At 53.1% G+C, this 16,324-nt stretch overlaps 2 protein-coding genes across 2 annotated transcripts; one reads left to right on the forward strand and one right to left on the reverse strand.

Moving 5' to 3' along the window:
• Positions 1-170: 170 nt before the first annotated feature.
• reep6 (receptor accessory protein 6) lies at positions 171-3,999 on the reverse strand. The gene is made up of 6 exons (XM_030372401.1): positions 3,733-3,999; positions 2,920-3,013; positions 2,559-2,697; positions 794-962; positions 566-702; positions 171-262 (listed from the first exon to the last, which is right to left on the reverse strand). The coding sequence occupies exons 1-6, from the start codon at positions 3,863-3,865 to the stop codon at positions 248-250; spliced, it is 687 nt and encodes a 228-aa protein (XP_030228261.1). The 5' UTR covers positions 3,866-3,999; the 3' UTR covers positions 171-247.
• Positions 4,000-6,721: 2,722 nt separating this feature from the next.
• zgc:113223 (tetraspanin) lies at positions 6,722-15,623 on the forward strand. Its single transcript, XM_030371689.1, has 8 exons — positions 6,722-6,829; positions 6,933-6,990; positions 7,634-7,758; positions 10,351-10,425; positions 10,727-10,822; positions 11,357-11,485; positions 13,891-14,052; positions 14,864-15,623. Exons 1-8 carry the CDS (start codon positions 6,773-6,775, stop codon positions 15,023-15,025), a joined length of 864 nt encoding a protein of 287 aa, XP_030227549.1. The 5' UTR covers positions 6,722-6,772; the 3' UTR covers positions 15,026-15,623.
• Positions 15,624-16,324: the final 701 nt, after the last annotated feature.

The following is a 16,324-nucleotide window of genomic DNA, read 5'->3' on the forward strand; positions in this document are numbered from 1 at the left end:
ATTTTTAACAAATGTATACATTTTTGATATATTATGTTGTAGGCCTACATACTTATAAATATTAATAATAATAATTTGGATTGTATCAGCGCCGTCGTCCTCCACCTCCTCCTCTTCCTCCTCGTCCTCAACCACCGCCTCCTCTTCCTCCTCCTTTTCCTCCTCCTCCTCCTCCTCCTCCTCCAGCTCCTCCACCTCTTCCTCCACCACCTCCTCCTCAACCTCTTCCTTCTCCTCCTCCTGGAGTTTAGCCCAGAAACGGCTGCAACAGAAAGAATACAAAATCTACTGCTATAGATTATCTACGTTCACTTCTATCACTAACTAGGGGACTAGGCTCCTAGTATTTAGGGTTCTAGGAACCAGGTAGTGTCCTAGGGTCCAAGTATTTAGGGTTCAGGACCATGTAGGGTCCAAGGGGCTAGGCTCCTAGTATTTAGGGTTCTAGGAACCAGGTAGTGTCCTAGGGTCCAAGTATTTAGGGTTCAGGACCATGTAGGGTCCAAGGGGCTAGGGTCCTAGTATTCAGGGTTCCAGGCCTGTGTAGGGTCCTAGGTTGACCTACGGGGCGTTCAGGCGGGGTGTCCGTGCGGGGGTCCGGTTGGGGGTCCGCCGGGCTGGGTAAGCTCTTCTGGGGGTCCCGGCCCATCTGGGCTGAAGGCGGGGTCAACAGAGACTGGTTCTTCACCAGAGTACAAAGTACTGAATAAGAGAAGAACGCATATTCCATCAGAGGGTGATACTTGAACAACAAAGGATGAAGAGGAGCAGGTCTGGTGGAGACCGTCCTCACCTTCTCTGGTCATGGCCTCGGCGGCGCTCATGGCCTTCCCACTGAGGTCGTTCATCATGCCGTCCACCGCGGCCTCGTGGCGCAGGAATAACGGCCGCACCACCCGGTTGTAGATCACCTGGGAGCCGTTCCACGCCACCGGGGCCATGCACCACAGCAGGAACAGGCACTGCGGCAGAACGTTAGGCACTAGTGAGCAGGCCTCTCTAACCCTAACCCTAACCCTAACCCTAACCCTAACCCTAACCCTAACGCCACCGGGGCCATGCACCACAGCAGGAACAGGCACTGCGGCAGAACGTTAAGCACTAGTGAGCAGGCCTCTCTAACCCTAACCCTAACCCTAACCCTAACGCCACCGGGGCCATGCACCACAGCAGGAACAGGCACTGCGGCAGAACGTTAGGCACTAGTGAGCAGGCCTCTCTAACCCTAACCCTAACCCTAACCCTAACGCCACCGGGGCCATGCACCACAGCAGGAACAGGCACTGCGGCAGAACGTTAGGCACTAGTGAGCAGGTCACTGGGGAGCAGGGGACCGGGGAGCAGGGCACTGGGGAGCAGGTCATTAGGGAGCAGGTCACTGGGGAGCAGGGCACTGGGGAGCAGGGCACTGGGGAGCAGGTCACTGGGGAGCAGGGCACTGGGGAGCAGGTCATTAGGGAGCAGGGCACTGGGGAGCAGGGCACTGGGGAGCAGGTCACTGGGGGGCAGGGCACTGGGGAGCAGGGCACTGGGGAGCAGGGCACTGGGGAGCAGGGGACCAGAGCTAAACACTAGACCGTTACTCAATAGTGAGCAGGTCACTAGGGAGAAGGTCACCACAGTTAAACACTAGAGCGTTAGTCACTAGTGAGCAGGTCACCAGAGTTAGACACTAGACCATTTGTCACTGGGGAGCAGGTCACCAGAGTTATTAACTAGAGTTAAACACTTGACTGTTAGTCACTAGTGGGCAGGTCACCAAAGTTAAACAATAGAGAGTTCATACACTGTCCTGTATTGTGCCGTACATCTACCCACCAGGTCATCTGGTATCTAGCCTCCAGGTCACGGTGGCTCTAGCCTCCAGGTCACGGTGGCTCTAGCCTCCAGGTCACGGTGGCTCTAGCCTCCAGGTCACGGTGGCTCTAGCCTCCAGATCACGGTGGCTGTAGCCTCCAGCCTCCAGGTCACGGTGCCTCTAGCCTCCAGGTCACGGTGGCTGTAGCCTCCAGATCACGGTGGCTGTAGCCTCCAGGTCACGGTGGCTCTAGCCTCTAGGTCACGGTGGCTCTAACCTCCAGGTCACGGTGGCTCTAGCCTCCAGGTCACGATGCCTCTAACCTCCAGGTCACGGTGGCTCTAACCTCCAGGTCACGGTGGCTCTAGCCTCCAGGTCACGGTGGCTCTAGCCTCCAGGTCACGGTGGCTCTAGCCTCCAGGTCACGGTGGCTCTAGCCTCCAGGTCACGGTGGCTCTAGCCTCCAGGTCACGGTGGCTCTAGCCTCCAGATCACGGTGGCTGTAGCCTCCAGGTCACTGTGCCTCTAGCCTCCAGGTCACGGTGCCTCTAGCCTCCAGGTCACGGTGGCTGTAGCCTCCAGATCACGGTGGCTGTAGCCTCCAGGTCACGGTGGCTCTAGCCTCCAGGTCACGGTGGCTCTAGCCTCTAGGTCACGGTGGCTCTAACCTCCAGGTCACGGCGGCTCTAGCCTCCAGGTCACGGTGGCTCTAACCTCCAGGTCATGGTGGCTCTACTGGTGGAGAGGATCTGACCATCACCTTGAAGGCATAGTAGAAGGGGAACCAGTAGAGGAAGATATCAGAGAAGAACTCCCCCAGACTGAAGACCCCGTAGACCACCCAGTAGGTCAGCCACTTGGTGTCGTCCTCTTTGTTCTCACTCTCGATGGCCTTCACACTGCACAGGGGTCAGTGTTTAGAACACAGTAAATGAAGGAGGAACTTTCACAGGTGACTTGAAGCAGCTTCTGTCCATCGTTGCTCCTTTCCAGGAAATAACGGATGTACTTTCCTTATACTTATATTAGTCATGAATAATACACAGGATATACTTTACTAATACTTATAGTACTCATCGGTAATACCAAGGATATCATTTGCTCATACTTAAAGTACTCACGAGTAATACGCAGGATAGACGAAGCCGATGAGGTTACAAAGGAGAGAGGCTCCGTATCCATAAACCAGATAGAGTCCAGTTAGAGACACTGCCCCTAGTGGACACACAGTAGATAATACACCTTTATTAAACTGTTCCCCTAATGGACACACAGGGGATAACACACCGTTACTAAACGGTTCCCCTAGTGGACACACAGGGAGATAATACACCTTTACCAATCTCTGCTCATAGTAGACACACAGGGGATATACATCTTTAGTACAGTGTGCCCATAGTGGACAAACAGGGAGATAATACAACTTAACTTCACTAACTTGCTAAGTGCTAGCTCCAGGCTAATAGCCTACTCTAGGTTAATGGCTATCTCTCCGGACAAGTTGTCTTCCAGAGTCCCCGAGAAGTTGGTGGCACTTTTATCGACTTTCATTATCAACAGGTAGACAGTAACGTTTACATCAACAGGTAAACAGTAAAGCTGCACTAACAGGTCAACAGTAATGTTACACTAAGAGGTGAACAGTAATAACGTTACAAAGAGGTCAACAGTAAAGTGACACTAAGAGGTCAACAGTAATGTTACAGTAACAGATCAACAGTGTGTTCCACTACCGGGTAAACAGAAACAGGTGTCCAGGCAGGATTAGGGACCACGTGACCAGCCGCCGGCTTGCGGCTTAACGTGATGGACCTTTATAAACACAATTAACTATAACTGCACTCAAACGAGCCCTAAACAAACAGACCCAGAGCGTGTTAGTATGTTTTAACAGTGCAGCCGTCAGAAGCGTGCTAGTATGTTCTAATACGCACCGAGGGCCAGGATCTTCCTCCTCACGCCGGTGCTCTCCTCCAGCCGTCCCAGGACGGCGCTCAGCGGGCTGGGCTCCGTGAGGAGCCGCTCCGCGCGCTCCCGCAGCCCCCCGAGGATCTCCGCGAACCCCATATGGAGGATGGAGATCGATATCTGATGCTATTGATATAATCCAGATATGATCTAGATATCTCTCTCCAAAACCGCTGACTGCACTCCTCAATCCGCTCTGATGAGTGAGCTCTCTGCGTGTGTGTGTGTGTGTGTGTGTGTGTGTGTGTGTGTGTGTGTGTGTGTGTGTGTGTGTGTGTGTGCGTGCGTGCGTGTGCGCGCGCGCGCGCGCGCGCGTGTGTGTGTGTGTGTGTGTGTGCGCGTGTGTGTGTGCGTGTGTGTATGTGTGTGTGGGGGGTGTGTGTGTGCTAGCGTGTGCGTGCGTGTGCGTGTGTGTAAGAAGGTGATTATGGACTTGATAAGACACCACGCAAGAAGCCTGTCGCACCTTGGTCTCATATTTATCAGTTTGGTTTGAAGTATGAATATATCTAAATTAATTTCAATATTTTGGAAAGGTTAATTCATTTCAATAATTTCATTAAAAATGTTTAACTCATATATTAGATACATTCATTCAATCAATAGTGTCATATTTCAAGCCTTTATTTTTATTAATCTTCTGTCCCCCGTGTTCCCCGTGGTCAGTGGTCTGGTCCCCGTGGTCAGTGGTCTGGTCCCCGTGGTCAGTGGTCTGGTCCCAGTGGCCAGTGGTCTGGTCCCTGTGGTCAGTGGACTGGTCCCAGTGGTCAGTGGACTGGTCCCAGTGGTCAGTGGTCTGGTCCCCGTGGTCAGTGGTCTGGTCCCAGTGGTCAGTGGTCTGGTCCCAGTGGTCAGTGGTCTGGTCCCCGTGGTCAGTGGTCTTGTCCCAGTGGTTAGTGGTCTGGTCCCAGGGACCGGACCACTGGGACCAGACCACTGATTCCAGTCCACTGGGACCAGTCCACTGACCACTGGGACCAGTCCAATGACCACTGGGACCAGTCCACTGACCACGGGGACCAGACCACTGACCACTGGGACCAGTCCAATGACCACTGGGACCAGTCCACTGACCACTATGTTTGACCGCTAGCAGACCAGTTATTCAGTTATTAGGTATTCAGAGTCTCTTTGGAAAACAAATAACTGAATACCGTTATTGTTAGTTAGAATTAAGGCATAATTAGGTATAAATACGGTATAATTGTTATTCTAGGGATTAATATTATTATAATTCCATATAAGCAGGTTTCCAGAAAGTTTGGTACCAAAATTCCTGCAGGGTTGCTTTAACAATAACTATTTCTGAAAACTTCTGAAACTTGGTATTATTATTATTATTAATTGAACTAATTTCAACTTTCTTGCCCTTCAAAATATTTGTTGGAACTTGCGTCTCTCGTTTCCAAGCTGAACCTCTTTGAGCTGACAGTTCTGACAGTGCTGGCACCTGGTGGTGAAACGTGGTATGCACACCTGGTCGACCTAACAGCACACACAGTGGAGCTGCTGGTCAACAGCTGTGCGTGGTACCGGGGAGAGGGGCGGGACACCAGGGCATTAACCCCTTGTACCACACACACACACACACACACACACACACACACACACACACACACACACACACACACACACACACACACACACACACACACACACACACACACACACACACACACACACACACACACACACACACACATACACAGGCAGGCAGGCAGACACAGAGAGGACACATGTACAGGGGGGGGGCAGACACATGGACAGAGGGGGGGACAGACACATGGACAGAGGGGGGGGGGGCAGACACATGGACAGAGGGGGGGGGGGGCAGACACATGGACAGATGGGGGGGGACAGACACATGGAAAGAGGGGGGGGGCAGACACACAGACGAGGGCGGGGGGACAGACACACAGACAGGGGGGCGGGGGGACAGACACACAGACAGGGGGGCGGGGGGACAGACACACAGACGGGGGGCGGGGGGACAGACACACAGACAGGGGCGGGGGGACAGACACACAGACGGGGGGCGGGGTGACAGACACACAGACGGGGGGCGGGGGGACAGACACACAGACGGGGGGCGGGGGGACAGACACACAGACGAGGGCGGGGGGACAGACACACAGAGGGGGCGGGGGGACAGACACACAGACGGGGGGCGGGGGGACAGACACACAGACGGGGGCGGGGGGACAGACACACAGACAGGGGGGCGGGGGGACAGACACACAGACAGGGGCGGGGGGACAGACACACAGACGGGGGGCGGGGGGACAGACACACAGACGAGGGCGGGGGGACAGACACACAGACGGGGGCGGGGGGACAGACACACAGACGAGGGCGGGGGGACAGACACACAGACGGGGGCGGGGGGACAGACACACAGACGAGGGCGGGGGGACAGACACACAGACGGGGGCGGGGGGACAGACACACAGACGGGGGCGGGGGGACAGACACACAGACGGGGGGCGGGGGGACAGACACACAGACGGGGGGCGGGGGGACAGACACACAGACGGGGGCGGGGGGACAGACACACAGACAGGGGGGCGGGGGGACAGACACACAGACGGGGGGCGGGGGGACAGACACACAGACGGGGGCGGGGGGACAGACACACAGACGGGGGGCGGGGGGACAGACACACAGACGGGGGCGGGGGGACAGACACACAGACGGGGGCGGGGGGACAGACACACAGACGGGGGCGGGGGGACAGACACAGACGGGGCGGGGGGACAGACACACAGACGGGGGCGGGGGGACAGACACACAGACGGGGGCGGGGGGACAGACACACAGACGGGGGCGGGGGGACAGACACACAGACGGGGGCGGGGGGGCAGACACACAGACGGGGGCGGGGGGACAGACACACAGACGGGGGCGGGGGGACAGACACACAGACGGGGGCGGGGTGATGTATGGAATGCAGGTCAGGTCTGAACAGGTCGGGCCGACGAGCTCTGAGCCGAGGAGCGTCGGTGAAACATGAGGGGGTACAGAACCATCAAGTACAGCCTGTTCTGCTGCTGCTACGTCTTCTGGGTACGTTCCTCTCATCCAGAGCCCCTTCACCCGCTGACCCCCTGACCCTAACCCCACCCCCAGCTGACCCCCGCTGACCTCCTAACCCTGACCCCACCCCCAGGTGGCGAGTTCCATCCTGGTCGCCGCTGGAGTCTACGCCAAGATCGCTAAGGAGAAAGGTCAGAGGCCACTGCATTGCGTACTACACTGAGTATAGTACTACGAAGAGTATAGTCTGTAGTACTACACTGAGTATAGTACTACGAAGAGTATAGTCTGTAGTACTACACTGAGTATAGTACTATGAAGAGTATGGTCTGTAGTACTACACTGAGTATAGTACTATGAAGAGTATGGTCTGTAGTACTACAAATAGTATAGTACTACACAGAGTATAGTCTGTGGTACTACACTGAGTATAGTACTACACAGAGTATAGTCTGTAGTACAAAACTGAGTATAGTACTACAGAGAGTGTAGTCTGTAGTACTACACTGAATATAGTACTAAACAGAGTGTAGTTTGTAGTACTACACAAAGTATAGTCTGTAGTGCTACAGAGTATAGTCTGTAGTACTACACTGAGTATAGTCTGTAGTACTCATTGTACTACAGACTATACTCTGTGTAGTACTATACTCAGTTTAGTACTATACTGAGTATAGTCTATAGTACTTCGAACACAGAGTATAGTCTAAAGTAGTACTAACACACTGAGTATAGTCTATAATAGTGATGTATGGATTGTGTGTGTGTGTGTGTGTGTGTGTGTGTGTGTGTGTGTGTGTGTGTGTGTGTGTGTGTGTGTGTGTGTGTGTGTAGATGTGATCGACACTCTGACGGTTGACCCCGCCCTGGTGTTGATCTTGATTGGCTCTGTCATGTTCTTCATCAACGTCTTCGGCTGCTTGGGAGCGTTGCGCAACGCGGAGTGCCTCCTGCGAACGGTACAACGACCTGACCCTAACGATCACTGAACGACCTGACCCTAACGATCACTGAACGACCTGACCCTAACGATCACTGAACGACCTGACCCTAACGATCACTGAACGACCTGACCCTAACGACCACTGAACGACCTGACCCTAACGATCACTGAACGACCTGACCCTAACGATCACTGAACGACCTGACCCTAACGATCACTGAACGACCTGACCCTAACGATCACTGAACGACCTGACCCTAACGATCACTGAACGACCTGACCCTAACGATCACTGAACGACCTGACCCTAACGATCACTGAACGACCTGACCCTAACGATCAATGAACGACCTGACCCTAACGATCACTGAACGACCTGACCCTAACGATCACTGAACGACCTGACCCTAACGACCACTGAACGACCTGACCCTAACGATCACTGAACGACCTGACCCTAACGATCACTGAACGACCTGACCCTAACGATCACTGAACGACCTGACCCTAACGATCACTGAACGACCTGACCCTAACGATCACTGAACGACCTGACCCTAACGATCACTGAACGACCTGACCCTAACGATCACTGAACGACCTGACCCTAACGATCACTGAACGACCTGACCCTAACGATCACTGAACGACCTGACCCTAACGATCACTGAACGACCCTAACGATCACTGAACGACCTGACCCTAACGATCACTGAACGACCCTAACGATCACTGAACGACCTGACCCTAACGATCACTGAACGACCTGACCCTAACGATCACTGAACGACCTGACCCTAACGATCACTGAACGACCTGACCCTAACGATCACTGAACGATCTGACCCTAACGATCACTGAACGACCTGACCCTAACGACCACTGAACGACCTGACCCTAACGATCACTGAACGACCTGACCCTAACGATCACTGAACGACCTGACCCTAACGATCACTGAACGACCTGACCCTAACGATCACTGAACGACCTGACCCTAACGATCACTGAACGACCTGACCCTAACGATCACTGAACGACCTGACCCTAACGACCACTGAACGACCTGACCCTAACGATCACTGAACGACCTGACCCTAACGATCACTGAACGACCTGACCCTAACGATCACTGAACGACCTGACCCTAACGATCACTGAACGACCTGACCCTAACGATCACTGAACGACCTGACCCTAACGATCACTGAACGACCTGACCCTAACGATCACTGAACGACCTGACCCTAACGATCACTGAACGACCTGACCCTAACGATCACTGAACGACCTGACCCTAACGATCACTGAACGACCTGACCCTAACGATCACTGAACGACCTGACCCTAACGATCACTGAACGACCTGACCCTAACGATCACTGAACGACCTGACCCTAACGATCACTGAACGACCCTAACGATCACTGAACGACCTGACCCTAACGATCACTGAACGACCTGACCCTAACGATCACTGAACGACCTGACCCTAACGATCACTGAACGACCTGACCCTAACGATCACTGAACGACCCTAACGATCACTGAACGACCTGACCCTAACGATCACTGAACGACCTGACCCTAACGATCACTGAACGACCTGACCCTAACGATCACTGAACGACCTGACCCTAACGATCACTGAACGACCTGACCCTAACGATCACTGAACGACCTGACCCTAACGATCACTGAACGATCGGACTAATGATACGACCAGACTAACAATCGAGATACATTCTGACTATCAATCACGGCATAACCTGACAGACTATAAGCTCAACTATTACTACTATAACGAACCTCCCTAAATTAGTTGTTACTTATAAGACTAAAAGAGTTGTTACCAACAGGACTAATGAGTTGTTACCAACAGGACTAATGAGTTGTTACCAACAGGACTAATGAGTTGTTACCAACAGGACTAATGAGTTGTTACCAACAGGACTAATGAGTTGTTACCAACAGGACTAATGAGTTGTTACCAACAGGACTAATGAGTTGTTACCAACAGGACTAATGAGTTGTTACCAACAGGACTAATGAGTTGTTACCAACAGGACTAATGAGTTGTTACCAACAGGGCTAATGAGTTGTTACCAACAGGACTAATGAGTTGTTACTAACAGGGCTAATGAGTTGTTACTAACAGGACTAATGAGTTGTTACTAACAGGACTAATGTGTTGTTATTAACAGGACTAATGAGTTGTTACTAACAGGACTAATGTGTTGTTACTAACAGGACTAATGAGTTGTTACTAACAGGACTAATGAGTTGTTACTAACAGGACTAATGAGTTGTCACTAACAGCACTAATGAGTTGTTACTAACAGGACTAATGAGTTGTTACTAACAGGACTAATGAGTTGCTACTATCAGGACTAATGAGTTGTTACTAACAGGACTAATGAGTTGCTACTAACAGGACTAATGAGTTGTTACTAACAGGACTAATGAGTTGTTACTAACAGGACTAATGAGTTGCTACTATCAGGACTAATGAGTTGTTACTAACAGGACTAATGAGTTGCTACTAACATGACTAATGAGTTGCTACTATCAGAACTAATGAGTTGCTACTAACAGGAGCTGTGTCCAGTTTCTAGGGATACTGTTGGTGATCCTCCTTCTGCAAATCGGAGTTACAGTTCTGGGCTACATCTTCAGTGAGAAGGTAATGTTGGGGGGGCTCACACCCCCAGGGGTAATGTGAGGCTGGGGGGGGTCACACCCCCAGGGGTAACGTTACCACTGGGGGGGCTCACACCCACAGGGGTCACCTTACCACTGGGGGGGCTCACACCCCCAGGGGTCACGTTAACCCAGGGGGGGGGCTCACACCCACAGGGGTGACGTCACCGCCAGGGGGGGGCTCACACCCCCAGGGGGGGTGTGAGCCCCCCCAGGGGTAACGTGAGTCTGGGGGGGCTCACACCCCCAGGGGTAACGCGTGGGGATGTGTGATTGGTCATCAGGTGATCCAGAGGACGGAGCAGCTGATGCTGAGAGCGCTGGTCGGCTACAGAGAGGACCTGGACCTGGAGAACGCCATCGACTTCATCCAGAAGAAGGTGACCGCTCTTTTAGACACAGCTCTATTATATACAGCTCTATATCTACATCTATATGAGGACCAGCTGTATTAGACACAGCTCTACTATATACAGCTCTATATCTACAGCTATATGAGGACCAGCTCTATTAGACACAGCTCTATTATATACAGCTCTATATCTACAGCTATATGAGGACCAGCTCTATTAGACACAGCTCTATTATATACAGCTCTATATCTACAGCTATATGAGGACCAGCTCTATTAGACACAGCTCTATTATATACAGCTCTATATCTACAGCTATATGAGGACCAGCTCTATTAGACACAGCTCTATTATATACAGCTCTATATCTACAGCTATATGAGGACCAGCTCTATTAGACACAGCTCTATTATATACAGCTCTATATCTACAGCTATATGAGGACCAGCTCTATTAGACACAGCTCTATGAGAGTCAGCTCTGTGACAGTCAGCTCTATGAGAGCAGCTCTATGGAGGTGGTGCTCTGCTGGTTCCGGTTCTACTCCCTGCTGTGTGTTCAGTTCCAGTGCTGTGGGGTGCAGGCCTTCACCGACTGGTCTCTCAATGCCTACTTCAACTGTTCTGAGACCAACCCCAGCCTGGAGGCCTGCGCAGTCCCCTTCTCCTGCTGCACCGGCCTGCAGTCCCAGGTCGGAGCCCCGACCCTACTGACCCTACTGACCGTAACCCCGACCCTATTGACCCTACTGACCCAACTGACCGTAACCCGACCCTACTGACCGTAACCCCGACCCTACTGACCGTAACCCCGACCCTACTGACCGTAACCCCGACCCTACTGACCGTAACCCCGACCCTACTGACTGTAACCCGACCCTACTGACTGTAACCCGACCCTACTGACCGTTACCCCGACCCTACTGACCCAGGCCCTACTGACCGTAACCCGACCCTACTGACTGTAACCCGACCCTACTGACCGTAACCCGACCCTACTGACCGTAACCCGACCCTACTGACCCAGGCCCTAATAAACCTACTGACCCCACTGACCCCACTGACCATACAGACCCTACTGACCCTACTGACCCTACTGACCGTAACCCGACCCTACTGACCCTACTGACCCTGACCCGACCCTACTGACCCAAGCCTTACTGACCCTACTGACCCCACTGACCCCACTGACCATACAGACCCTACTGACCGTAACCCGACCCTACTGACCGTAACCCGACCCTACTGACCCTACAGACCCTACTGACCCTACTGACCGTAACCCGACCCTACTGACCGTAACCCCGACCCTACTGACCCAGGCCCTACTGACCCTACTGACCCCACTGACCATACAGACCCTACTGACCGTAACCCCGACCCTACTGACCGTAACCCGACCCTACTGACCGTATCCCGACCCTACTGACCGTAACCCGACCCTACTGACCGTAACCCGACCCTACTGACCGTAACCCGACCCTACTGACCCCACTGACCATACAGACCCTACTGACCGTAACCCGACCCTACTGACCGTAACCCGACCCTACTGACCCCACTGACCATACAGACCCTACGGACCCTACTGACCCTACTGACCGTAACCCGACCCTACTGACCGTAACCCCGACCCTACTGACCGTAACCCGACCCTACTGACCGTAACCCCGACCCTACTGACCCAGGCCCTACTGACCCTACTGACCCCACTGACCCCACTGACCATACAGACACTGACCATACTGACCCTACTGACCCCACTGACCCTACTGACCCTACTGACCCTACAGACCCTAACCCTACTGACCCTACTGACCCCACTGACCCCACTGACCCTACAGACACTGACCCTACTGACCCCACTGACCATACAGACCCTACTGACCGTAACCCGACCCTACTGACCGTAACCCGACCCTACTGACCCCACTGACCATACAGACCCTACGGACCCTACTGACCCTACTGACCGTAACCCGACCCTACTGACCGTAACCCCGACCCTACTGACCGTAACCCGACCCTACTGACCGTAACCCCGACCCTACTGACCCAGGCCCTACTGACCCTACTGACCCCACTGACCCCACTGACCATACAGACACTGACCATACTGACCCTACTGACCCCACTGACCCTACTGACCCTACTGACCCTACAGACCCTAACCCTACTGACCCTACTGACCCCACTGACCCCACTGACCCTACAGACACTGACCCTACTGACCCCACTGACCCCACTGACCCTACTGACCCCACTGACCCCACTGACCCTACAGACCCCACTGACCCCACTGACCCTACAGACCCTAACCCTACTGACCCCAATGACCCTACAGACCCTACAGACCCTACTGACCCCACTGACCCTACAGACCGTAACCCCGACCCTACTGACCCTACTGACCCTACAGACACTGACCCTACTGACCCTGACCCTACTGACACTGACCCCACTGACCCCACTGACCCTACTGACCATACAGACACTGACCCTACTGACCCTACTGACACTACAGACCCTAACCCTACTGACCCTACAGACCGTAACCCCGACCCTACTGACCCTACTGACCCCACTGACCCTACAGACACTGACCCTACTGACCCTAACCCTACTGACCCCACTGACCCTACAGACCCTACTGACCCTAACCCTACTGACCCCACTGACCCTACAGACACTGACCCTACTGACACTGACCCCACTGACCCTACTGACCCAGACCCTACTGACCCAGACCCTACTGACCCTACAGACCCTACTGACCCTACAGACCCTACTGACCCCACTGACCCTACTGACCCTACTGACCCCACTGACCCTACTGACCCAGGCCGTACGGATCCTACTGACCCAGGCCATAACCCAGGTCGCTGACCCGGGTAAAACCCTGACCCTAACCGGTCCTGGTAGAACCAGGATTTTAATCCTAATTGGTGTGTGTGTGCGTGTGCGTGTGTGTGTGTGTGTGTGTGCGTGTGTGTGTGTGTGTGTGCGTGTGTGTGTGCATGTGCGTGCGTGCGTGTGCATGTGCGTGTGCGTGTGTGTGTGTGTGTGTGCGTGTGCATGTGTGTGCGTGTGATTCCAGACGGTGATGAACACCATGTGTGGCTACGGGGTGCAGCGGGCCGAGGGGAGCTCCGCCCAGGAGGAGGTGTACACCGGCGGCTGTCTGGAGCAGATCCTCTGGTGGAGCAAACACCACCTGCTGCTGGTGGGGGGACTGGCTGGAGCACTGCTGCTGGTGGAGGTAGGGAGGAGGAGGAGGAGGAGGAGGAGGAGGAGGAGGAGGAGGAGGAGAGAGGAGGAGGAGGAGGAGGGGGAGGGGGAGGGGGAGGAGGAGGAGGAGGGGGAGGGGGAGGGGGAGGAGGAGGAGGAGGAACAGGAGGAGGAGGAGGGGGAGGAGGAGGAGGAGCGGGAGGAGGAGGAGGAGGAGGAGGAGGAGAGAGGAGGAGGAGGAGGAGGGGGAGGGGGAGGGGGAGGAGGAGGAGGAGGGGGAGGAGGAGGAGGAGGGGGAGGGGGAGGAGGAGGAGGAGGAGCGGGAGGAGGAGGGGGAGGGGGAGGAGGAGGGGGAGGAGGAGGAGGAGGGGCAGGGGGAGGAGGAGGAGGAGGAGCAGGAGGAGGAGGGGGAGGAGGAGGAGGAGGAGGAGGAGGAGGAGGAGGAGGAGGAGGAGGGGGAGGGGGAGGGGGAGGAGGAGGAGGAGGGGGAGGAGGAGGAGGAGGGGCAGGGGGAGGAGGAGGAGGAGGAGCGGGAGGAGGAGGGGGAGGGGGAGGAGGAGGGGGAGGAGGAGGAGGAGGGGCAGGGGGAGGAGGAGGAGGAGGAGCAGGAGGAGGAGGGGGAGGAGGAGGAGGAGGAGGAGGAGGAGGAAGGATGGAGGCATGGGCGTTTTTCTGCGTTTATGCGTGTTCTTTCTGTGCATGTGTGTGTGTGTGTGTGTGTGTGTGTGTGTGTGTGTGTGTGTGTGTGTGTGTGTGTGTGTGTGTGTGTGTTCGTGCGTGTGTGCGTGTGTGTGTGCATGCGTGCGTGCGTGTGCGTGCGTGCGTGCGTGTGTGTGTGTCAGTTGTGTTTGGTTTGTTTGGCAGCAGCTCAGATCTCCAGGATCCGGGTGGAGCAGCGGAGGGTGGAGCAGCAGAGGGCGGAGAGCCGCCAGCGGAGGAAGGAGAGCCCCTGGCTGCCTGCCGTCAGGCCGTTCCCTGAGCCGGACGCTAACACTAGCTCCTAGTTACGCGCTAAGGAAGATAGCAGAGGCTCAAAGAAGCTAGCTACATGCTAGCTGCTGAGATCGATGCTCACATAGAACCCCACCACATAGAACCCCTTCACATAGAACCTCACCACATAGAACCTTCCATACATAGAACCCCTTCACATAGAACCCCACCACATAGAACCTTCCATACATAGAACCCCTTCACATAGAACCCCACCACATAGAACCTTCCATACATAGAACCCCTTCACATAGAACCCCACCACATAGAACCTTCCATACATAGAACCCCTTCACATAGAACCCCACCACATAGAACCTTCCATACATAGAACCCCTTCACATTGAACCTCACCACATAGAACCTTCCATACATAGAACCCCTTCACATAGAACCCCACCACATATAACCTTCCATACATAGAACCCCTTCACATAGAACCCCACCACATAGAACCTTCCATACATAGAACCCCTTCACATAGAAACCCATCGCATCACATAGAACCTTCGTTCAGAACCTTCCTCCCATAGAACCTCAAGTTGTCTAAATATTCCACATCGGGTCAAGGAAGAAGTTGTACAATAAAAGATCATTTTAATATATGAATGAATGCATGTGGACCAGTTCATTGATGTGTGGAAACGATTGAAGCTGATTAACATATAATATGAATATATATTATATCATATATATAATGTAAATAATATAATATATAATATTTATATATATATATATATATATATATATAAAATATAATATAAATAATACATATTAAATTATTTACATTATATACTATATAATGTATGTATAATATTATATATCATATATTATATATATATACGATATATATAATATAGATTTATGTATATATATAGACTGAAGCCTGAGAGGAGGAACTCCTGACAGGAAGGATAGAGGACCAGGACCAGACCTAGACCATTAGCAGAAAGAGGAGCCAGCAGCATTAAGGTCTTTAATGCTAACGATGGTTTCTTCATCTCTAAACAGTGTTAGGGTTAGGGTTAGGGTTAGGGTCATATGAATGATGTTTTATGTTTCCGTGTTATGCCACACAAGTTTACAGGATTACAGGACACCGGTATAACATTTTTGTTCAAATTCAAAAGGAATTCTATAATTGTGCCATTATATTATATATCTAGTGATATATATCATAATTATTATATGACTGTCGATAGTCTGACTTAAAGCTAAAGTCCGGCCTTACCCTTGGTATATGGTACAGAGTAATCCTCCCATACTTATGTCCTCTCTGTACGTTCTATCGTACATCGTGTTCTAGCTGA

Source organism: Gadus morhua, chromosome 12, assembly GCF_902167405.1.
Source record: "Gadus morhua chromosome 12, gadMor3.0, whole genome shotgun sequence".
NCBI classification, from domain to species: Eukaryota; Metazoa; Chordata; class Actinopteri; order Gadiformes; family Gadidae; genus Gadus; species Gadus morhua.

What these genes read in the sequence shown, in the direction of transcription:
- reep6 (XM_030372401.1), bottom strand. Translation starts at nt 3,865, where the DNA reads ATGGGGTTCGCGGAGATCCTCGGGGGGCTGCGGGAGCGCGCGGAGCGG. An exon ending in GTCTATCCTGCGTATTACTC is followed by an intron (nt 2,698 to 2,919) that starts GTGAGTACTTTA and finishes ACCCCTGTGCAG; the next exon opens with TGTGAAGGCCATCGAGAGTG. An exon ending in CCTTCTACTATGCCTTCAAG is followed by an intron (nt 963 to 2,558) that starts GTGATGGTCAGA and finishes GTTCTGCCGCAG; the next exon opens with TGCCTGTTCCTGCTGTGGTG.
- zgc:113223 (XM_030371689.1), top strand. Translation starts at nt 6,773, where the DNA reads ATGAGGGGGTACAGAACCATCAAGTACAGCCTGTTCTGCTGCTGCTAC. An exon ending in CAAGATCGCTAAGGAGAAAG is followed by an intron (nt 6,991 to 7,633) that starts GTCAGAGGCCAC and finishes GTGTGTGTGTAG; the next exon opens with ATGTGATCGACACTCTGACG. An exon ending in CGGAGTGCCTCCTGCGAACG is followed by an intron (nt 7,759 to 10,350) that starts GTACAACGACCT and finishes AGCTGTGTCCAG; the next exon opens with TTTCTAGGGATACTGTTGGT.